Here is a 22,724-nt window from a genome sequence, read left to right as displayed (position 1 = left end):
GGCACCATTCACAATGGGTACAGGGAAATGGGGTCACCACCCACCTGCCTCTGAGTGTGAGACTTGACCCGTCAGAGCTTCTTTAGGTGCCAGTTCCCAGGACAGTGACTCTACCCAGAGATCTCCTCAGGGTACTTTCCATTCTTCCTCACCCCACCGCACTCTTCCTCCATGGACAGATGTGGATGAGGAAGTCACACTATCTTAGGGTTCTTGATTCAAGTTCCCCTCAGCCCCAGGTCTGGAGGCAGGATGTCTATCTATCTGACCTTTGATGCCGTGAGTCCCTGAACTCAGATCACCCTGGGTTCTGCTTATAAGCTGCTGCTTTCTGGAGCTTCTGTCTTTCCTGCCCAAGACCAACAGAGGCAAAGGTCTCCATGACCTGTTTCTCTTCAGCCATTTACTTCAGCACTATAACTCAGTGGGTGTGCAATTTAGATTTGTGCCCCGCCTTTTATGCGGACAAGATGGTAGTAACCTCTTGGCCTCTGCAAACAAAGCTCTTTGTGCAGCACCTCGCTGGTGCCTGTATTCAAGACACTCTCCTTTCTGTGGGTGTATCTGCTTGTAGCCAACCCCTTTCCCATGTTCCTTGTGTCACTTAAAATGTAGAATGTGGGGGACATGGGAGGGGCTCTGTTGGATTCACTGCCACCCCAGGAGCTGTGAACCAATAGAAAGAAAATGGATATCACCTGCTCCCACAGATTCCTGAGGAGTTAGCTAATGGCCAAAGAAGGAAACCAGAGAGGCACTGGTGCTTTGGCGCATTGGAAGCTTCTGCGTGCAAGTTCTAAGCTCTGAGCACTGGCCTCACCAGTGTTCTCAAACAGACTGCGGAAGAGCGGGGTGTTGCTCTGTCCTGCAGCTGCAGTTACCTCCCGCTGCTGTGTGCACAGTCGGGTTTTCAGTGTGAGAAAGAAGGGAACAAGGCAGTGGCTTAGGTGGTAGACAGCTTGTTTAGCATAGATAAGATTCTAGGTTCTGTTGCACGAATAATAAAACCCAGAGACAGATATTGGGGTTCAACATGAAGATCAGAAAAGAAAAGCAGCCAACCACTAGAGAGACCTTTTACTTCTACCAAAGCTTCAACCAAAAGGGCGAGATCCTGTCTCCACAAATCCTCAGACTTCACACTCCAGTGAGTTCCTGTCTCTTCCCCTTTATATTCCTCTCTCTGCCCAGCCATATCTCCTGTCTCCACCTCCCTAGTGCTGGGGTGAAAGATGTGTGACTCCCAAACACTGGGATTAAAGGTGTGAATCACCACCATCAGGATCTGTGTCTGTATCGATCCTGTGTAGCCCAGGGTAGCCTTGTACTCACAGAGATCCACCTGCCTCTGTCTCCCGAGTGCTGGGATTAAAGGTGTGTGCACCACTCCCTGGCCTGTATAGCTGACTAGTGTGGCTGCTTTGCCCTCTGATCTTCAGGCAAACTTTATTTATTAAAACACAAGTAATATACCACTATAAGGTTCAATCCCCAGCACCATATAGGTCGGACTTGGTGGTTCCCACCTGTTATACAAGCAGAAGTCTAACCTCATAGATACAGATGGAGTTGGAGATGAGCTGGGACACTTAAGATCCTTCTATCAAAAGGAGTAAAAAACACACTGGGTGTGGTGGGTCCACACGGTGAGTTCAGCCCAGCCAGGTATGCAGTGAGACATAAGCGTAAAAGTAAAACAGTCATTGTGAGAAAGATTTCTGTAAAAGTGTGTGTGTGTGTGGGGGGGGTAGGCACAGGCATGCCACCAACTGTTTTGCTGCTGAGAAGTATTGTTCAAGGCCCGATGAGGACAACATCTCTGGGACCTGACATGTGCCTATTGTGTGACCCTGGTCCAGCAGTTCCTTCAGCAGCTGGGGCAGGAATGGGTGCCTCTCGCTGATCCCAGCATGGAAGGAATGAGGGCTTCTCCATGACCAAAGGCTTTTGGCAGGATGTGCATACCTGCTGAAGAGAGGGAGCCTGGAGGAGTGGCATCTGCCCCCAGGGACAGAATTTGTGCCCTGTTTTAAGTGAAGCCTTTCCCAGCCAGTTGGCAGCAGCGCTGAGTGGCAGAAACTCTGCTGCAGTCCCCTGTTCTTGGAAGGTTTGCACTGACAGAGGCAGGCATGGAAGAGGGGTACTCAGGGAAGCCAGCCCAGACACCTGTCAAGCCTGAGACTTTCTGGGCCCATGCAGGAAGCAAGAAACACTGTCCTTGCTCTTTGTATCATTGGAACGGAAAATTAACTGAATGATGGCATCCTATGGAGGATCAGAGTCAGGCCTGGAACCTTCTAGCCAAGGGATGCAATTACTGCCATTAGCAGGGTCTAGTGAGCACCACCATATCCAGAGTGCACTGTGACTCGCTGGTAGAGGCTCCTCAGTACTGCCGGAGACCTCCATTGTCTTAAGAGAAACCTACCTAAGTGACTGCAGTCACACTTCTGGTGACAGAGAATACAGGGCAGTAGTCGCCTTGCTACCTTTGGGCTGTGGGGACCCATCTGTACAACATCTGATCTCTTTTCTGTTCTTTTTTAGAGCCGAACACCGTGAGCTACAGCCAGTCCAGCTTGATCCACCTGGTGGGGCCCTCGGACTGCACCCTTCACGGCTTCGTGCATGGAGGTAGGGTTAAAATTGCTCTGGCTACCGCTCCATCCCCTGCCAGGGCAGCATCCCCCAGGAGGCCCCTCTCCTGCCTGCCCTGAGCATCCCCCAAGAGGCCGTGCTGCTTACTGACCTAGTTTAGACTTTCATGTCTGGTGAAGTATAAATTTAAACTTTCAAGAGGTTGCATAAAAAATTACTGAAATACCGCTGGTGTCTGTTTTTAAAATTGGAAATGAAAGTTGGCTGGATGAGGGCACCCCAGGAGAGGGCCACATGGAACCCAGGGACCTCAGAGCTGTGTGCTGTCAGGGCTTGGTCTTGCAGTCTGGGAGAGTACCCGGTAACCCACTGTCAGCTGCTATTTAGAAATAAATGTTCTCAGGTGATTGCCTTTACTGTTTTGAGTTGCTGGAGCTCTTACTCTCACTACATAGGCCTTAAAGGTCCTGGCCAGGTTCCTCTGACTGTGACACAGAGGACGTGGCTCTTGGCTCATGGAGGACAGTTTTTACTTTTATAATGTACGATTATTTCTTTGTGATATAAGACAAACACATGGAACCCATCGATTGTACAAATGGATACTGTGATCCTAGGTGAGAGGAAAGTACAAACCGCGAAACTGAGTCTAGGGCTGGCGAGATGGCGGATGGTGTGTGTGTGGGGGAGAGGGGGTGCAGAGATGCGTGGATTCCCAGTGTGTCAAGAGGCTCAGATGGGAGGCTTATTCAAGGAGACCAGCCTGGGTAGCAGCAAGACCCTGCTTCTAAAACAGCCATAAATGGATCTGATTTAAAGAGAAGTGCCAGACCAAAGCAGCGAAGCAGTGCAGAGGATGGCAGGAGTTGGGAGGTGACATGTGGTTCAAGGTCTGAGCACATCTGGTCCTCAGTCCTCCGGTGTAGGAGGTGCTTTTGTCCATCACTGTCCCTTCTGCCCTCATCTCAGTGCCTGGAACACTGCATTCCCGTTCGTCCTCTGTAGAAGATGCCTGTTTTATTTTTATCCCAAGTTTAGATGGCTTCACTAGGTTTACATTGATGTTTCTACCAGGGATTCCTCAAGAATGGGGACCAGAGTCTATCTTTACCTGGGAAGTAGTGCCTCACACAGATGCAAAGAGGCATGGCTTACTTTTGAGTTGAAGGATCTCAGGCCCTGGGTCTGCCAGAATCCGAGTGGCCTCTGATTTGAGAGAGAGGGGGTTTTAAGCCTTGGTCTTCCTATTTTTAACCAATCTCCCTTTATGTGGTTCTATTTTCAATTTCAGGATTGTTTGCGTCTTTTCACTAATGGCTGTCTGCATGCCTCTTTTGATTGGCAGAGGTCCCACCCCAGTCCCACCTAGGGGAAGTTAGTTCTACTTTGTAGCAAGTGCTGCTTCCCAGGCCTGCCACCGGGAGAGCAGCTCTGTCCTTGCCAGTGCCCCACACCCCTGCCTCACTGTCTCAACTCCAGGTGGACAGCAGCCCTCCCTCTCCTCTAAGCATAGCCACTGCTGGCGCAGGCTTCTCTGAGACCAAGACGGGCTCTCCAGTCTCTCAGAGCCCTGTTCTGGGAGGTTGTAAAACCCCACGCCGCAGTGTAGCTTGTTCTGTTTACATGCTAGAGTTCCACCAAGGCTGGCAGCTCCGTCTTACTGCTCCTTGGTGAAAGTACACATCTTAAGTGGGTCCTCTTGGCTTTGTCTGCGAGGTGTCAGCAAGAATGAAGTGAATGCGTTAAAAATTCTTGGAAAGCCCTTAAGAAGCCATGCCTGTTTATAGAGTGTGAGCAGTCCTCTGGTCTAGGCCCTTTAAATGTGTGTGTAGGAAGAGTCACGGCAGCCTTAAAATGCCGAATGCCTGTTTCTTAGTTCCGTGTGCATGATTTATAAAATATGCCTCCCAAATTTTACAGACCCTAACATTTCCTGCATACCTGTCAGTTTGCCAGGAGTGGGCGAATGACAACACCAGCAGCTACCCACCCATTGCTGTCCCTGTCGGTGTTGTTAACCGGGGCGTCTGAAACCGCTGAGTCGGTCTTGACTGAGCCATAACAGTCACATGAGGGGATGGTGAACCTGGACGCAAGGGAATGTTGCCACAGTCCCTGGTTCTGTGTTATGGGACTTTAGAAAGGTGCTGACCGAGTGACCCAGTTGCTGGTTGAGCTTGGCCCTGGTGTGACAGGGTTGTGGAAGGTGCATTGGGATAAGAACCTTTCTGTTAAGAACCGCAGTGGAACCCAGGTATCAGCTTCCCAGCATCTCACCCATCCTCCTCTCGCTGCCTGAGGGATGGAGGTCAGAGTGGCCATGGCTGGTGGGAGGGTCATTTTCCTTTCCAATGGGGAGTTCTGAGTTGGGGCACATTCCTAACTTTGGCTTCTGCCTTCTTCTGAACCCCAAATGAAACCTTATGGCTCCTTCTTCTGAACCTAAATGAATTACAGCCCCTTCTGAACCCCAAAATGAGATTTTACTGCCACTTCTTCTGAACCCCAAATGAAACCTTACAGCCCCTTCTTCTGAACCCCAAATGAGACCTTAACAGCCCCTTCTCTTCCTGACAGTGCCAGGTATCAGTTTGTAGGGATCCATTTCCTTTCTGGTTGTTCTCCTCACCCCACTTGCATTATAGCTTACTGGGGTGATTGACGAGCGTTGGGATCAGAGTACAAGTAAGAGAGATTCCAAGGGGTCAGCCAGCAGCTCCATTCAGGATGGATCCTAGAGGAATGGTCAGTTCTCAACTCCAAGGCCCTAGCCTTTTTGTTGGTACCTTCTTGCTTGCTTGCTTCCTTCCTTCCTTCCTTTCTTTCTTTTTTTAATTTTTTTTATTTCATTATTTTGAACCTAAAGTATGACATAGTGTCACTACCTCTTGTAGCTACTTTAGATACTGCTTCTGTTCTTCTAAACTGCCTGCCGTCCTAACATATAAGGTCAGGCTGTAACTACAGGAAAGGGTCCAGGCTGCACCAGGAGGGTTGCCTTTGCCTTCTGGGTAAGGTGGTTTCCCAGATTGTTGGGTCCAGCCCTTGCACTGTGCCAGTGTTCCCTGAAGATTCCATCGGTCAGGGTGCCTTTCATCTGGGTTGGACGTGTGACTCCTGGGCCTTGAGTTGTCCTCTGCTGGTTTGGGTGGGTTCCATCCTCCAGTGCTTCCCACAGCAGGTGACAGCTTCCGTGGGATGAGGACGTGCTGCTGTGCAAATGCCCTCAGCAGTAGCTGCTGCCACAAGGGACAGTGTGGCCATGAGTGACCAGGGCTAAAGTGACAACTTGGTGGTGGGGGCTGCTGGAGAGATGGCTCAGTGTTTAAGAGCACTGGCTGCTCCTCCAGAAGTCCTGAGTTCAGTTCCTAGTGCCCCCATGGTGGCTCACAACCATCAGTGATGAGATCTGGTATGCTCTTCTGGCCAGCAGGCAGACATGCAGGCAGAACAACACTGTATACATAATAAATAAATGTTTAAAACAAAGGTTAGTGGGGGCAGTCCACAGGGTCGTGGGACGCTGGATGGTGTGAGAGACATGTCATTACACTGTGAAGGAAAAACTCATTTGCAGTCATATTCTCTGTCATGGGTTGTTGGAGGAAATTTTTCTGAATTTTGCATGTCTGAAAACATGAACTGGCTAAGTGTGGTTCTTTTGAAGAGTCCTTCTACCCATAGGGCTTTGGTCCACATCTTCAGCTTCCTTGGTTTTAGCCAGCAAATGCACGGCTGAATTCCCTTACACCTGTCCATTGTGGCCCCATCTCAGATGTCTGTTGATGTGGTTCTCACAGTTGCAGAGGCCTCTGACCTGTTGGCTAACCCCATCTTTATGTGATTCCCCACTGGCCCCAGGCACTGCTGTGCTACTTGATAGACGGTCACATTGGACAAGAGCTATTTGAAGCTGCTTCAGACCTCACCAACAATCAGCAAGGTTAGGGGCCAAGAACAGGGGTTTCTGTCAGGCTCTATGGGGAGTGGGGTCTCACTACTGCCCTGTAGCTCCTCTTGGGAGAGCCCTCCCCAGTGAGAGTTCCTCCTGCACCTGCTGGGCTCACGATTTCTACAGCTCTGGCCTGCCTGGCTTTCCCACGAAAAGATCTGCATCCTGTCCGTGGTCATCTTGCTGTGACCTCTCTGTTCTGTCTGGGAGCCCTTGCCATAGCAAATGTTCATTTCCTGTCTCTCTGCCCTCGGCCCATTTGTGTTGTTGTTAGTCTCTTTATGGAGCCAAGCCGCATTCATCCGCTGCCTACACCTTTAGGGCTGCGCACTGTGCTTTTTGAGGACTACAGCTGTGTCCTTGGGTCTGCTGGGCCTCCCCAGGTTCTGGTTGTGGACAAGCTGTCCGGTGGTCCGGGTGGCCAGCCTGGAGTCCAGCAGGCACTGTAGTTGAGAGTACAGAGCTGCCCAGAACTCATTCTGTGCTGTCAGGAGAAGCTGGGTGGAGGAGAACTCATTCCCACAGCTGACTCTCCGGTCTCTTGTACTAATTTCCCGAAGGTACCAAGGGTACTGTGAGAGAGTGGACAAAGTCATAGTCAAGGCTGAATTGGGGACTCCAGTGTTCGGTGACACCCAGGACATGCTCTTGGGTTCAGCTTAGACATGGCCATAGTTGATGCAGAGTGATCTGGCGGGTTCAGCCTAGACGTGGCCATAGTTGATGCAGAGTGATCTGGCGGCCTCTGCAGTTGAAGCTCCTGGTCTTCAGAGGACAAGAGGTGGGGTGTGTGTGTGTTGTGTTCTGTTTTAAAGAGCAATCTTCTGGTTTGCATTTGGTTCTGGGTCAAACTGGTTCTTCTCAGCAATGCTCCCTCCCAGGGTTTCTCCCTGGGGAGAGGCTTGAGTGCTGCTGAGATGCCTGGAGGGGAGGGAGGGGCTTGTGGTAGCAAACTGGAGACCGGGTGGCTTCCTAAACTAGTCTGATGGTTGGCAGTTCTCTTGGTACTCAAGGGCACTATGGCTGCAGTCACAGACCACAACCAGGGTAGTTGATGGGTCACACAGTGAGACCCTAAGAAAAACAAATTCCTGGCCCCTCCCAAAGGGATGTGCTGGTGCCTAGGGCCTTCTTGTTTTCATAAGGAGTGCCTGGCTGGCTCTGATGACTTAGAAGGTGAGAAATCCACTTGGAACTTGTCTTTGTCCTAGCAGTTCAGTGATACTGTCCTTATGCCCCTTTCCCTCAAGTTTTTCAAGCTAAGTGTACGTATTATTTGTGTGCATACAGGATGGGAGGGGTGCATGGGCGGTCAGAGGACAAGTTTGCGTTTCTCTCTTTCTGGACTTGAGCTCAGGTTGAGCTCGTGCAGCCAGTGCTCTTACCTGCTGAGCCATCTTCTAACTCTTGCTCGCAGTTTCTAAAAAGCATTATCATTGGCCCTGAAGCCAGCCATCTCTGGCTCAGCATTTATTCACTTGCTTACTTTTGGGTAGGAGGGAGCGGCACACATGCAGTGAGCATCCTGTGCCCGTGGTGGTCAGAGGACACTGGAGGGAGCTGGTTCTGTCCTTCCACCGGGTGGACTCCGGTGCAATCTCAGCCATCAGTCTTGGCAGCAGGTGTACTTCCCTGCTGAGTCATCTTGCTGGCCCTCTTTATGTTTGAGATGAGTCTTGCTGGTACTCAGCTGGTTTTGAACTCCTGGCTCAAGCGATCCTCCTACTTAAGCCTCCACGTTGTTGGAACTACAGTGAGTTCTTCTATATTCATCTCCACTTTGAGAATTTGTCCTGTTTACTCCTTTAGCTTTTTGTCATGGGCAGAAAGAGAGGATGTCTTGGACAGTTAAACATTTGTCTGTTCAGAGGGCATTTATGCGATATGATTGTTTGATTTTCTTTTGACTGTAAAGAGCATTTTAAATACGATGCCCCAAAGCAGGTTTGGTAAATGCATGAGCATTGACAAGAACATTGCTGCCTAAAACCATGCAGCTGGGTTTTAGGTAAACCCCGAAGTGCTGGACCTGGGTAAGTTAAGCCTGGGTGGCATGCGTCCTAAAGGAGAAGGAGCTGCTGCCCCACAGTCGGGGAAAAGGGCCAAAGTGTTCTCAGGAAAAGTGGGCGGCTTCGAGCCTGTGGGACTTAAAAAGAAAAATTAAAAATACCAAAGTGTTGGTGCTGAGAAGAACAGACTCTGCCATGGAGAGAGAGAAGGGTGGGTTTGGGGGAGGCTTCCTTCCCGCCTCTGTCTCGGGCTTCTAGGTCCCTGTGCTCCCCTCGATCCTCATTCTTGTATCATAGAAGACACCTGAGTTCATCTCACTCCCCAGCGTCCTGTGCTGCCCCCCATCATTGTGGTTAGCATGAGACCCCATCCCCTCCTATAGAGCTGACTTTCTCCTCAGGACACCTCTGCCCTCTGCAGCAGCTTTGGCGATGGTTCTGCTGTGAGCTCCTCTGACACCTGACAGTGAAATGCAGCCTCAGGCTCCATGCTTGGTTGATTCTGCTTCCACCAGCGGCCAAGCTCAGGAGAGGGAGTGACAAGTGGCCAGCCTCCGTGGGCATGCCGTTACCGTGGGGCTGGTGACCAGAGCACGGGCAGCTTCCATCCTGTGCTCTCTCCATGGGAGTAGAGGGAAGCCCACATTCGCAGGACGACCTCATGGAGCACGAGTTCCCTGACTCTGGTGCTGGCTTACTTTTGGGAAAAGGTAATAGAGTTACCTTTGGGGGGGCCTTTGTGAGCTAGGTGGCAGGTGCTGCGCTTGTGAAACTGTCTAGGTGGATGTGGCCACAAGGACAGTGGCAGCAGGGCCCCCTTCTCCCTGGTAAAGGGTTCTGCCAGCCACTTGGGCCTCTCCTCTCTGTCTTGTGCTGCAGCCTGGGCCTGCTGCTCTTCTGATCCTGCCCGCTGCAATGGATAGGTGCTCAGGGCTTCTGCAGGACTTGCCACTTATTGCTCCCCTGCAGACCTCCTGGGCCAGTCCTTCATTCCCTCCGCCACTGCCCCTTCAGGCCCTTTTGCTGTGCCCTTTGCCTGCCCGCCTGCTTCAGACCTCAATGCCTGTCTCTGGACCCATTCATCTGAGGCCATGGCTCCTGTATCCACCCAGCTCCAGCCCATCGTCTGCCCTGGACTCTGACAACAGTGCTGCTTTGGAGCTGTGGCCCTTCCTGCCCAGCAGTCTCTGTCCTCTGTCTGACCAGATTCCTGCAGGTGGCCCTGACTCAGGTCCATCCCAGAAAACCTCCATCTCCCCTCTTGGCCCGTCCTCTCTCATTGTGTCAGGATCTGAGCACATAGACCATATGTCCTCCTGGTCCAAACCCTGGCTACCCTGGCCTCTGTTGATTCCCCACTTCTCCACATGCCTCCCCCACACAGCACCCTCCTTGCGAGCAGGAGCCATGCTCTGACTGGGACCTGAGAGGCAGAAGGTGAAGGTTCTTTACTTGGCCATTTCTGTCTCTGTGAGTTCACCCCCAAGGCCATCTGGCCTGCCTGCCACCTCTCCAAAGCTCAGACTCCTGGTATGTCAGGGCCCAGGAGAGTACAGGTACTACCCTACCCCTAGGGTCCCTCTGCCCCATTTCCCACTACCCCATTGTTGTCCCTAGACTGCTGACTCCTTCATGTTCCCTGTTGACCACACGCACCAACCTCTTTTCTCCCTCTTTGGCTGTGACTTCATTAGGGTGCCCAGGGCAGATGGCCTCTAACTTGGGTGTCCTATCCCAAGTGACCAGTGTGTTAGTCTAAACCAGCCTCTCTTTGCTCCAGTCCTGACTCCCTGAAGGAGCCTGCCCTTTTATGGCTTTAGGTTGAGGCTAAGCCTGTCCTCTGGCCTATTCTCCTGGGTCTGGATTTACACTGCTCTCGTCTCTCCACAAGTCCCCAAGGCCCTGCTTGACAGATGCACCCTGCTGCTCTGCTGCTGCCCGTGACCCTTGAGCAGTCAGGTGATTTCTAGTTTCCTGAGGCAGACTGGCTAGCCTTGTTATCCTGGTCTGTGATGCTCTGGCCCAGCGTGACTACCTGGGATATCTGCTTCTTAAAAACATTACATGTCCTGTGCTATGGCGTGAACATGACTGTACAGGACAACTTGCTAGGATGGTTCTTCCCCTCCACCAATGGTCTGCTTTGGTGGCAAGAACTTTACCTGCTGCACTGTGTCTGTCTGTTTGCTGAAGTCCCACTTGTGACATTTTGTTACTATCTTTAGAAATTTGTGGTTGTTTGTATGCTTCTTGCCAAAAATGACCTGTATTAAGTGCCTTAATTAAGACTCCTGTGCCAGGAATTCCTTAGTTCTGGCCCAGTGCCGCAGGGTGGTAGGACCCAGAGGAGCCAGGGCCATGAGGGAGCGCTCACTCACCTGCATCCCATAATAACCTCTTGTCATCACCAAAGGGTAGGATGTATAAAATAAGATGAAGTTACTATCATTTTCTTAATATAGGAGGCTCTTACCCACGCTCCGTCAGCTGGGATTAAATTTAGAAATGGGGGCATCTCAGATCCCACCCACAGAGCAGGCGGCACCGGCTCCAGCTTCAAGCTGCTGGCTGCTGCTATGGGTTTGTAGGCAGGCCTGACCCAGCCAGCCAGCAGCCTTGGGAAGAGAAAATTAAACCTCTATTTTTAATCCAGTCAGCATGTTGTCGATACTTAAAGAAAAATCAAAACAAAAATCTGTAAGCAGTTAAATGTTAAGATACAAAAATATCTCTACCGCCCGGTGTTTATTTCCATGTTAGTGGCCAACAAGCCTGCTTCTTTTCCTCCCCATAGTTCCTGAAGTGAGTGCAGTCTCTGACGACAGCAGATCCTACAATTTTTTTGGCGTCTTTTCAAATTACCAATCTTGAGAAGCAGGGACAGCCTGTGATGGATTGTATAATTTACCAAAGTTGTTTTTTTGATGTTGATTCCAGTAATGTCTGAAAGGGAAGCAGGTGAGGAGGCTTTCCGTGGACACGAGCTGGCTCCCCTCCCCCGCATTGTTCCTGCTCTGAGCTCCGTCAGAGGGTAGAAGAGCAAGCTCAGTCCTGGCTATTTCCCCTGTCTGGGTCTTGTCACAGAGATGCCAATGTAAACAACACAGAAGATGGGTACTAGGAAAGTGGAGTCATTTGACTGAGCACACCAGGTTGTTCTTAGGTTTGGGAGAATTTGGGGGCGGAGACTAGAGAACAGAGTTTAATGTGTGATTATGCTGGAGCTCAGAAGAGATTACTGACAGGCGGTGGTGCACACCTTTAACCAGCACTTGAGAAGTGGAGGCAGAGGCACAGGAATCTCTGGGAGTTCAAGGCCAACCTGGTCTATAGAGCGAGTTCTAGGACAACCAGGCTACAGAGAAACAAAAATGAAAGAAATTTGGGCAGTGGTGAGCCAAGTTCATGAAGTTTCAGAAGGGAGCTGGACTAGAGACCAACTGCTGTGTGTGCTCTGGCAAAGGCATCTGCATTTGTCACTGTCCTGAGACTTTGAGGCCAAACTTAAAAGAACGGATTAATTGCTGTGACAGAGGAATAGCATGCAGGTTATAGCATGGTTGGGTTTTTTTTTTTTTTGTTGTTGTTGTTGTTCTAGCCCCTCATTGGAACACCAAAATGTTGTTATGGGTTATTTTTTACTCTTTATTCTTTTTTTTGTGGGGAGGAGGCTGCCACCCAGGTCCTAAGTAAATCACAGAACCGGACCTTAGCTTGGCTTGTTTCTAACCAGCTGTTATCTCGTCCCCGTTTCTCTCACTTCTGTGTCTCACTCACTTTCACTCCGTGCTGGCTGGGTGACTGACCCCCAGTGTCCGCCTCTCTTTCTTTTATTGTTCCTTCCAGATTTCTCCTTTTATATATTCTCTCTGCTTGCCAGTCCCTCCTTTCCTTTCTCCTGCCTCACTATTGGCTCTTCAGCTCTTTATTAGACCAATCAGGTGTTCTAGACAGGCAAAGACTCACAGCTTCACAGAGTTAAACAAATGCAACATAAAGGAACACAACACATCTTTGCATTATTAAACAAATGTTCCAGCCCATAAACAAATGTAACACATCTTAAAATAGTATTCCACAGCACATGGATGTTGCTGACTAAGAGTAAAAGTTTTTTTTTTTCAAAAGTTTTAAGGGTTTTGTTGTTTTTTGTTTTTAACTGTCAAGTTTGATTGAGAAGGAATACATTTAAAGTTGTGTGTTTGTCTTGGTGGGAAGGGGTTGTTAGAAGAGATTAGTGACATTAAAATGAAATCAAGAGCCAGTGAGATGGCTTAGTATGTGAAAGTACTCACTGCCAAGCCTAATGACCCGAGTTTGGTCCCAGGCCCCTTATGGTGGAAGGAGAGAACACACAAATAAAGCAGTTTGCCCTGGGGCCTAGGAAAGATGCTCCGAGGACACTCCACAAACTGCAGCTCCAGAGTGTACAGACTCTGGCTCATTTGAAAAATGTGGCTTTGTGCTAGACATGGTGGTGCGCACTGTTAGGAATATTTCCTAACGTGAGCTCCCTGCCGACGCAAAATTCCCAATCAAGCCAAATCAAAACAAGCCAAATTAAGAAATATCCAGGTTTAATGGGATTCCTGCACTCTCGAGTGGCCCTGAGGGGGACCAATGGGGGAGAAGAGGAGACCACATGTTCCTCTTTTGGGAGCTCATTTAAATACCCTGGCCTGCTGGGATTTGGAGTCCAGAGTGCTAACTCTCAGGGTCAGGGGCCTAGGGTAGATTCAAGGGGCTGGGGCCTAAGCTCCCAACTTGACACACACCTTTAATCTTAGTGTTCCTGAGGCAGAGGCAGGTGGATCTCTGTGAGTTTGAGGTCAGCCTGGTCTACAGAGCAAGTTTCAGGACAGACAGGGCTGTGTAGAGAAACCCTGTCTAAACAAGAAAGCAAACAAAATAAACAAACAAAACCAAAAAGCTGCTTCAGCTGGGACCACACAGTGAGCTGTCCAGGGAAGGGTTTTCCCACATCTACTTACTGCCCAGGCATTCAGAAGCCTCTGTAGCCATGGTTGGGGGTGGGGACCCTGACTACTGTTCCAGCTGGCAGCAGTCCTTGGCATGGTCTCTACCTAGGCATACAGAATTCAAAATTTATGGAATCATTGGGTCTTGCACCCAGATTTTGAAGGAAGACCTGAGGGGCAGGCAGTGTGTGGTGGGTTAGGATCCCTGCAGGGAGCTCTAAGCGCTACCTGTGAAGCCGTAGGCTGAATGAAGCCTGTCACACTGGAGACCCCAGGGTGTTAGAGAAGCTAATACAGTGGAATATTTGCGGGAGAAACCCCGAGGGGCTAGGGGATAACTACACCCATCCAGAAGAGACTGTGGGGCTACGTGGCGAGGCAGAGGAGTGGGGGCTCCCCAGGCCGCCTGTTGGTTCTGTTTGGAATAGAAGTGGACTCTGAACCATGCATGTTGGTAGTATGTGACTTTCTGGTTTTTCCAAGGACTGATGATTGCCCTGAGTCTCCAAGGAAACTTAACTCTTGGCTTTTGACTCCTGTTAGAACTCTTAAAAACCTCTGGGGGTTCTTGGAGGTGGGCTTGGATGCATTTTGCATAATGAGATGGACATGAGTCTGTTGGGCTTGAGGGTAGACCAGTACTATTTAGAGTGATAGTTTGGGGTCTTCCGTATCTGTTTCTCTATCCGTGCATTCATCTCCAGTAGCCATCTCTTGAGCACCCAGAGCCAGGATCTGTCTTGGGCCAGGGAAACTGAGGTACAGATCAGATATCTTGTCACACATTATCCACTGCAATCATTGTGGAGTCACATATGGGCCAACATTGCCATCCGTGAACCAGAAACTCACCCAACAATGCTTGTTTCTTCCAAAATTTCCTGGGGATCGCAGCCTTGCACGTTAGAACTCTCAGCATTTTAGAGACAGTGGCCCCTGGCCCCAGTGGAGTTGATGATAACTAGCTGGCATTTTTGATAAATGAGGCAAAACTACATTTTAAAATGTTTATATCAGTCTCTTACATTTTATTCTTACATTTCTAACAAGTTGTATTTGTAAACAAGGGGCCAATTATAGATGTAGTGAGTTCTAGATTTATTGTTATTGTTTTGAGACAGGGTTTCTCTACTCTATGTATCCCTGGCTGTCCTAGAACTCACTGTATAGACCAGGCTGGCCTTGAACCCAGAGAAGTTGGCCTTCCTCTGCCTCCAAGAGCTGGGATTAAAGTCATGTGCCATGACCGCCATTTGAATCCTAGGTTTTTTTTAACAATCTTGTTCTTTCCTTCTTTGTCCCCTCCCATAACTAAACAGTTGAGAGGCCAGGGACATGCTCTGGGCCATGACCCCCTCTACGCACACAGCAATTTTCCTGCCACCCTGCCATTCACCATGATCTTGAAATCGTTGCCATCACCCTACCTAAGAATTCCTCTTCACTTTTGATCTGGCCAACCATGTTGGAAAGGAGCATCGCTTGGCCTCAGCCCCCTGAGCAGGTCTGGACGCAGTTCCTGCTGTGGGTCTGGGACACACAACTCCTTGTGTCTCCGTGCTCTGATTTGTGAGACAGACAGCAATGTGCCTGTCTTCTGGGGCTTTCCAGGGAAGCTCAGCATCATTTGTCTGTGTTTGTTGAGAGGCCAGAGGCCCGGGTCTTCCCGGAGCTGACTCCCCCCAGGTTCTGAGCTCTGCCTAGCACCAGTGCTTCTGCAGTGCAGCCGGTCCTGTACATCCGAGTCCCAGGAAGCTTTATGGCATCTCCAGGTGTGTGTGTCTGTCTTTTCTCCTGTGCGCCAATGCCAGAATTCTTCTGCCCCCTTTGCACTGTCTTCTGGACTTTTTCACTTTCTTCTGGAAAGAGCCAACTCATCTTTGTCAGATGGACTTGTCTCCTAAAAAGGACAGCTATCCTGAAGGTATAGCGCTATGAACCCAGCATTTAAAGAGTGTTGTCCCAGTGAGGCCAGCAGCCACAGTTCCTAGACTCCTGTCTCTTAGCCTTTCTCTGCTTGACTGATAGGTGTGATCTAAACCCACATTGGAATTCTGAGCACATCTTTTCTTAGTGTGCTCACACTGTCAGTGTTGTGCAGCAAGTGTTCTTGATGTTGATCTGAGCCCAGGGAGCTTCTGTGGTCACCAGGGGCGTTGCTCATGGTATGAGGGATGTTCTGGGAAAGCACCTGAGTGCGAGCCAGTGCCTCGTGCTGATTCTGCTGTGCGTCTGGCTGCTGTCCAGCTGCTGTCACTGCTGTTTTTTATGGAGAAAATTTGTCTAGAAGAATTCAGTCTGTGAGCCCCCCTTACTCCGTCCTCTCCAAAGTCCTTAAATAAGTGTGCGCACAGAGACTTGTCATGAAGCCACGGCCCAATCAGGAGGTAGTGGCATGGCCCAGATGTGCCTCTGAGTGGCACCTGGCCAGGGAAGGTTGACTTTCTCTGGCCCCTGTGCCCACCTGAGCAGAGTGTGGATGCTGCCAGATCTCCCTTCTCCTCCACAGACATCCTATTTCTCTTTCCTTATGTGTTCATTTCCAGTCCTAAGTTGGCAAAGACGCACAGGAAATTGGTGTTCCGTTCAACAACATATGTTGTTTCCCGTGGCGGCGGCAGCAACCACTGGCCCATCATCAACTCATGCAATTGCTCCTCCTCAGTCACCCTGCGTATGTGCTGATATCTCTTCAGCACAGATGGCAAGTGCCACCTGCCCACCTGGAGGCATCCAGTCATGCTCTCATGCCATCCACGTGTGTGCACAGGGTTTGGAGAGGGATTGTGGGTGCTGAGGCCCTTCCAGGGATCAGACATGGCGTTGTACACCCAGGTTGCCCAACTCTAGACCCTGTCCCCTGAGCCACTGTGGTGGGCTTCTACACTCACTTAACTCAGAACCCAGTCTTTCCAAGGCTGTGAACATTGACTCACAGATGATCCCTATTGTGATTTTGATTCTAGTCCTAGGCTAGAGAATTCATCTTACAGGTCCCTCCTCTGCTGAGCCTTGCCTGGTCTCAACTTCCACGAGGGCCCTGGCCTAGGGTGAGGGGAAGGATCCTGTGTTGGGCTCAGGTAGAGCTGTAAATGTTTCTGTAATAAGTCTTCATCTTTGCAAACACCAAGCCCAGTAGGACCCCTGTCCAGACTTGGAGTGCAGAGCTGCAGCCCCTAGCACCCTCCCCTGCCCTGCTCAGGAGGGAGGACGTGGATGCAGTGGTGTGTCATTTGTCCTATGCTTAGAACTGGGCGCTCTGACTCTGCCCCTGTTTTTGTTTTGAGAAGTGAACTCCTGACCTCCTGTGTAGACTGAGCAGGACGGGCACCTGCGTGCCTGCAGCTGCCCGCATTTCCTTCCCCTCCTCCACCATGGTTAGCCAAACCTTCTACTTAATAAGAGTATAATTCCCTAAAACCAGGAGCACTGAACTCTGAGGTAGTTTTGTTTGTTTTTGTTTCTTCACTGGGGAGTACTCAAATGGAAAAGCCAAAGGAAGTGGACGTTGAACCAGGCCATCCACACCCTTGTGTCCGTGACTGTCAGCACCTGGACATTGCTTTTCTTTGCTTACTCGCTGGAGCTCATCAGGGGCAATCTCAGATGTCATGAGCTCAGTGTCTTTCTGTTTTTTAGCACTCACCCTGCTGATCTCACACCCTTTGAAATTAGATGTATAGATCCTTTGTATCAACTTGTCCCTCTGTGCCCAGTTGACCCCTCAACTGCTTGTGACTTTTTCAATCCGGTACAATTAGAATCCAACCAAGGCCTTTGTAGCCTTGAAGATGGTTGGCAGGACTGAGCAGCAGAGGACCTCGGCTGGCCAGTGGTGTCACCTGCCAGCATATCAGCTTGTGACTGCACTAGAGCCTCGACCTCGTGGCGGGGGGAGTGTGTGCCTCCCGGCTTTGCTCCTCACTCTGTGTCTTTAGAAGCCAGTACGTCCGAGAATAATGAGCACTTAGCTTTCTAAAGTCCTGACGTCTGTTGGGTGGATCAATATCACTTGGATGCTTTTGTAGGTTATAATCCCAGTGCTTGGGACACGAAGGCAGGAGATTCTTGAGTCTAAGACCAATCTGGGTTACATCAGCAAGACCTTGTCTCAAGAATAGATGGGCAGGGACTGAAAAGGTGGCTGGCTCAGTGAGGAAAGCACTTGCCATACACGCCCAGGGCACAACCCACATAGAGGTAGAAGGAGAGAGCCAATGCCACAGAATTGTCCTCCGACTGCCACATGTGTGCAGTGGTACATACAACACACGCGTAGATAAATAGGAGTGTAGTGATCACTAGGCAGGCAGTGCCGCTGGTGTGTACATACGACACGTGCACTCAGAAGGGAGAGGCAGGTGGATCTCTGAGTTTGAGGCCAGCCTGGTCTACAGAGTGAGTTCCAGGGCAGCAAGGGCTACACAGAGAAACCCTGTCTGTCTCTGAATAGATAGGAAGGACTCATGATTCTGAGCTGCCCTTGCCTTGTATTATCTGACTTTGTCCTTATTGTTTTGAAACAGGACAGGGTCTTGTGCTATGTATCCCAGGCTGGCATCAAACTCAAGATCCTCCCGCCTCAGCCTCTTGGATATGTGGGTCACAGATGTGTGTTACCATATCTAACCAGCTGATGTTTTGGCTGGCGTCCTCCCAGGGAACATTGTTATGACCTCGTTCTGGCAGTGAGATTTGTGGAGAACTTTGTCAGGTGCCTTGAATCTCACCTGAGGCCATTTTCAGATGTTGCTGAGGAAGTCAACTTTAAAATGAGAGTCAGGGTGTGCCACACCCCAGCCCCCTGCTGATTGGAGCCCCTGCTGGTGTGGGTGGGAGGACTTGATCCCAGGGTGTGAACATCCCCTCTTCCTCCAGGACTCACCAGCCACATGCCCTTCTTCTGTGCAGGTGTCACGATGAAACTCATGGATGAAGTGGCCGGGATTGTGGCTGCACGCCACTGCAAGACCAACATCGTCACAGCTTCCGTGGATGCCATCAATTTCCATGACAAAATCCGGAAAGGTAAGCGAGCGCTTCCCGCGAGAATGAGGGGGAGTAGCTCTTTAGGGTCTCTGGGTCCCTGGTGCCATCTCGCTTTGTGCTCACACCTGGTGTCTGCCTGTGTGCACGAGGGGCAGAAAGACAAAACTGCTTTGTCCTTTCCACACATCCGCGAGGCTGCTATTTATTGATCTGACTTCACTTGGAAACTCTGGGATGAGGAGGCTTTTGTCCCTGACGCCCAGCATTAATTCATCCTCTTAAGACAGACTGAGCCCCGCGATGCCCTCGTTTGAACAGCCGCCACTGCACCTTGTCGGTTTCTTCTTATGGAATAAGAGGTGACCCATGGCAGGGTGGACAATGATGGCAGGACAGTGCTGAGGTGCCTCAGGTGCTCCCTCCTCGGCTATCTCCGCTCACCTTGCTTGAGGGCTGCTCAGGAGTTCACATGGAAATTTAGTTGTGTGTCTGTAGCTTGTGGAGCAAGTTCATCAGTGCCTCAGCCTTGGGAGTTGCACAGGGAGGGTGAGTCCAAAGCTGAGCCTTGGCCCTGGGATGCTGCACTTGAGAGCAGCTCACGGGAGGGGCAGTGGATAAGGCCAGGCCCCCACATGGCTGATTGCAGACTAGGAGCCATGCAGTTTAAGCCACTTCACTGCCTTGTACTCGTGGTGCTGAGACCAGAGCCTTGTGGGCCTGGGTGCTTCCCAGCACCTGGTAAGGGCTGCTGCTTGGTCAATGGGAGCACTCCGAGGTAGAGCAGGTGCAGGACTCCCCCCATTGCCCTACTCTGCTGTGGACACAGGCTGTCTAGTAAGGATAGCCAGCTGTGACATGGCTCCTGCTGCTTCCAAGAATCTGTCTTGATTGACAGGTATTTGCCAGAAACACAGACAATAGTATCGCTTTAACAGTTGCCCGCAACAGGTGGGTCTTGTCTACTTCGGCTTGTTTCTTGGGGCCTTGTGTGTCAGAAGCCTTGAGTGCTGTGCTCCTTGTAGCTCATTCCATGAGCCTTTCGGGAGGGGAGAGTACTGAGTGTCAGATTTCATGCTTCCCCTTTCCTAGAGTTCCTGCCTGGTGACATGGCTGTTCTGCACTCCATTGTTAAGTATAACCCAAAACCACCATGGAGAGCAGGCTCGTGCACCACAGAACTGGTCTTACTCGGCCGTCCTATAGTGACCCCAGAACACTGAGAAAAGCGTCCTACGTAGCAGCTTTTCTTCCATGTCCACCCAGCAATAGATGCACCAATAAATCCTTGAGTCAGAGAGCCCTTAAAGGGACTCCACTCTGTTCTCGGAATGAAGCCACCAGGGAAATCGCTTCTTCACTGTTAACCCCCTGCATGGCCAGGAGCTTGGAAGGGACTTTTCAAGAGGCAGTGTTCTAAGATGAGAGTCTGACAGCTTGTCTCGGGTCATTTCTGCCACCAGAGATGTGGGGCTTTGAGGACAGAGACTAACTTCTAAAGGTGCATTTATCTGCAGCAGTTGGAAGTAAAAGGGTCTTCACTTTCTAAGGTCCCTGATTTACAGTCTGATACCCTGTTCTGCACTGGCTTTCTCAAAGGGTCAAGGGAGGGAAGAGGGCCGTTGCACAGAACCTCCTTGTCTGGTCTTTGTAGCTAAAAAGATGTTGTGGTGCACATCTTTAATCCCAGCACCTGGGGGTCCAAGGCCAGCGTAATCTCCATAGTGAGTTCCCAGCCACCCAGGGTTACATAGTGAGACCCTATCTTTAATTAAAAAAAAAAATCTCTGATATGTGGCCCCTTCCCCAGAGCCCCTGTAAAGCCCATACTACTCCGTGTACTATGGTCCTTTAGTGCCTTACTACATGTGCTGTGTATGGTACTACTCCTGTAGACACCACCTGCACTATGGGACCAGTCAGGCAAGGGGCTGGAGATTGAAACACACAGAGACAGAGATATGGGTCATCCTTGAATTCCCCAAGAATGCCCCCTTTATTGTGTTCCAGTGTAGCTTATATAGGGATCCTTAACTGATAGCCACGCCCAGCCAAACCCACCAGAAACCACTCCCTGCCATCAGGAACTCCTGAGGGTCTCTTGCTCAGAGCAGCTGCAAACACAGGAAAACAGGTTGTTCACAGGAAATTCAGGGTCTGGGAGTCCACAACCCCCAACAAGCCCCCACCCTCAGTGACTGCCACAGCTTGGTCTTTGCCCTTGTACCGTTAGAGCCTTCCGGCCTAATGACTTCTGAGAGAGACATTGGCTCCTCCCAGCGAGCAGCAGATGATGGCTGTTTGCTGAAATGACATCGTGCTTGGGATTTGAAGGAACTGAGGCAGTAATGAAACAGCAGTTATGGAGTCTGGCCTACTTCTGTACCAGTATCCTCGAGCTTTTGTTTCCACTGAGAGGTCCCCTGTGAGGTCCCCATGTATTGTCTGTCCTTTTACACAGGAGCCATCCTGGAGTGTGTCCAGGGACGAGGGTCCCTCTTCAGGTGGCACAGGCTGCATCTTTATCACATGTGGTTGTGACATTCCATCTTGGGTTCCTCAGTAGAGAGGCTAGTGAGTTCTGTTCTTCACTGGAGGCTCAGAATTGGCAAGTCCCTTCTGCCTCTGGGTTTGTGATGGTACAGTCCACGCGTGTCAGCAGCTATGTGGAGAGAGGAGCTGACAGGCCTGTTCTGATAAACCTGCTGAGGTCACCTTAAGCTTCCAAGGCTCTGGCGCTTCTTGAGCCACCTTCCCTGTGCCTTTCCTTTGTCTCACTCCTCAGCTCTAGCAGGGAGGAGGTCACAGGGGACAGTTTCCACCTCCTCAGAAGAGGTGTGACATGCATCAGTGTGTACAGGGTAAGGCAGCATCTACAGAGCCCTGGGAACCTTGCCTGCAAGATGGGTCTGGCACACGTGGACTCTGAAGAAGTGTTAGCCCCCTGGGGCTGCGGTGTCTGATGCTCACAAACTGGGATGTTTAAAATGACAGGAACAAATTTTCTGCTGATCTTGAAAGTTAACATCTGAGTCTAGGAGGCTCTCAGAGCTGTATACCCTATGAGGACCTATACTGCCTCCTCTGGCTCTCGGTGTCCTTGACCACAGGCCATTTTGGGGGTATGTCTCTCAGAAGATTTTTTTCTGTCAACTGTAGCATGGCTAATAAAAATGCTAAGACTGATTTGGGGGTTCAACCTGAATATCTGAAAAGCAAAGCAGCCAGCCACTAGCTCTTATCTCTACCTCAGTGCAAAATGGCGATCCTGCGTCCAGGAGTCTCAGAATGAAACTGTGTCTGAGAGCTGTGTCCTCCCATTTTATAATTCTCTCTAGGGCTGGCATTAAAGGCATGCACCACCCAGTTTCTATGGCAACTAGTGTGGCTACTGGGATTAAAGGTGTGTGTCACCACTGCCTGGTCTATAAGACTGACCAGAACAGCTGTTTTACTCTCTGGTCTTCATGCAAGCTTTATTAATTAAAATGCAATGAAATATCTCTACAGCCAACCAATAGGATGTCCGTCAGAAAGCTTTAGCGACAGCGTTCTATGGTCAGAAGAGAATGTGTGAGTTCTAGTCCAGCAGGAAATGTGCTAAGGTACAGTGAGCTGCCCCGGGTTTGCACACATAGGCTGTTTCAGGGCCAGGCCTTCCATATGGCGACTCGGGCTACGGTTCCCCTGCTCCTGCAGAACAGCCAACTTGCCGTTTACAAATTTGGTTCTCCGAGGCTAACTCTTCACTTGTTCTGAGAATAGAGAGGACATATACCATCCCCCGCTGTGGCTCACAGCCTCCACGGCCCCCTGCAACCCCATGCATTCAGGCTGCTCAGCCTGGCATCCTGGCACACCGAGGACAGCTTCCACCTGTGCACACTGAAGGTGTAGGTTGAGTTAAACTCTCCAGCGACTTCATCACATACTAGATGCGTGTCCAGCCCTGTATCTCTGATCCCTTCCGTGTCACTTATTCCCTTGCCCAGTAAGAAATGGGGAGGATGGAGATCCAGCTTCTTAAGTGCTGCTCGCCCAGCAAGAGCATCTCAGGTTCTCCATGCTGGTATTGTGGATGCTGGGGACAGTGGGAGCCTGAGCTGTGTGACCAGGCCGAGTTTGATGAGGATCCTGGACAGCACACAGCACAGGGAACCTGATGTGGACAGAGTGCCTGCCATCACTCGGTCAAACAAG

At 50.5% G+C, this 22,724-nt stretch overlaps 1 protein-coding gene across 4 annotated transcripts in view; it reads left to right on the top strand.

Annotated features, from left to right (window-relative positions):
* Acot7 (acyl-CoA thioesterase 7) overlaps positions 1 to 22,724 on the top strand; it is a 106,402-nt gene that overhangs the window by 69,027 nt on the left and 14,651 nt on the right. For all 4 annotated transcript variants that reach the window (XM_050153244.1, XM_050153241.1, XM_050153242.1 and 1 more), the window contains exons 6-7: positions 2,548 to 2,634; positions 18,450 to 18,566. In XM_050153244.1, the coding sequence (XP_050009201.1) occupies positions 2,548 to 2,634; positions 18,450 to 18,566 (204 nt within the window). The remainder of the gene's footprint in view (positions 1 to 2,547; positions 2,635 to 18,449; positions 18,567 to 22,724) is intronic.

Source organism: Alexandromys fortis, unplaced genomic scaffold, assembly GCF_014885135.2.
Source record: "Alexandromys fortis isolate MF-2015 unplaced genomic scaffold, M_Fortis_MF-2015_v1.1 scaffold_88, whole genome shotgun sequence".
NCBI classification, from domain to species: domain Eukaryota; kingdom Metazoa; phylum Chordata; class Mammalia; order Rodentia; family Cricetidae; genus Alexandromys; species Alexandromys fortis.
This window is presented reverse-complemented; position numbering and strand designations above follow the sequence as displayed.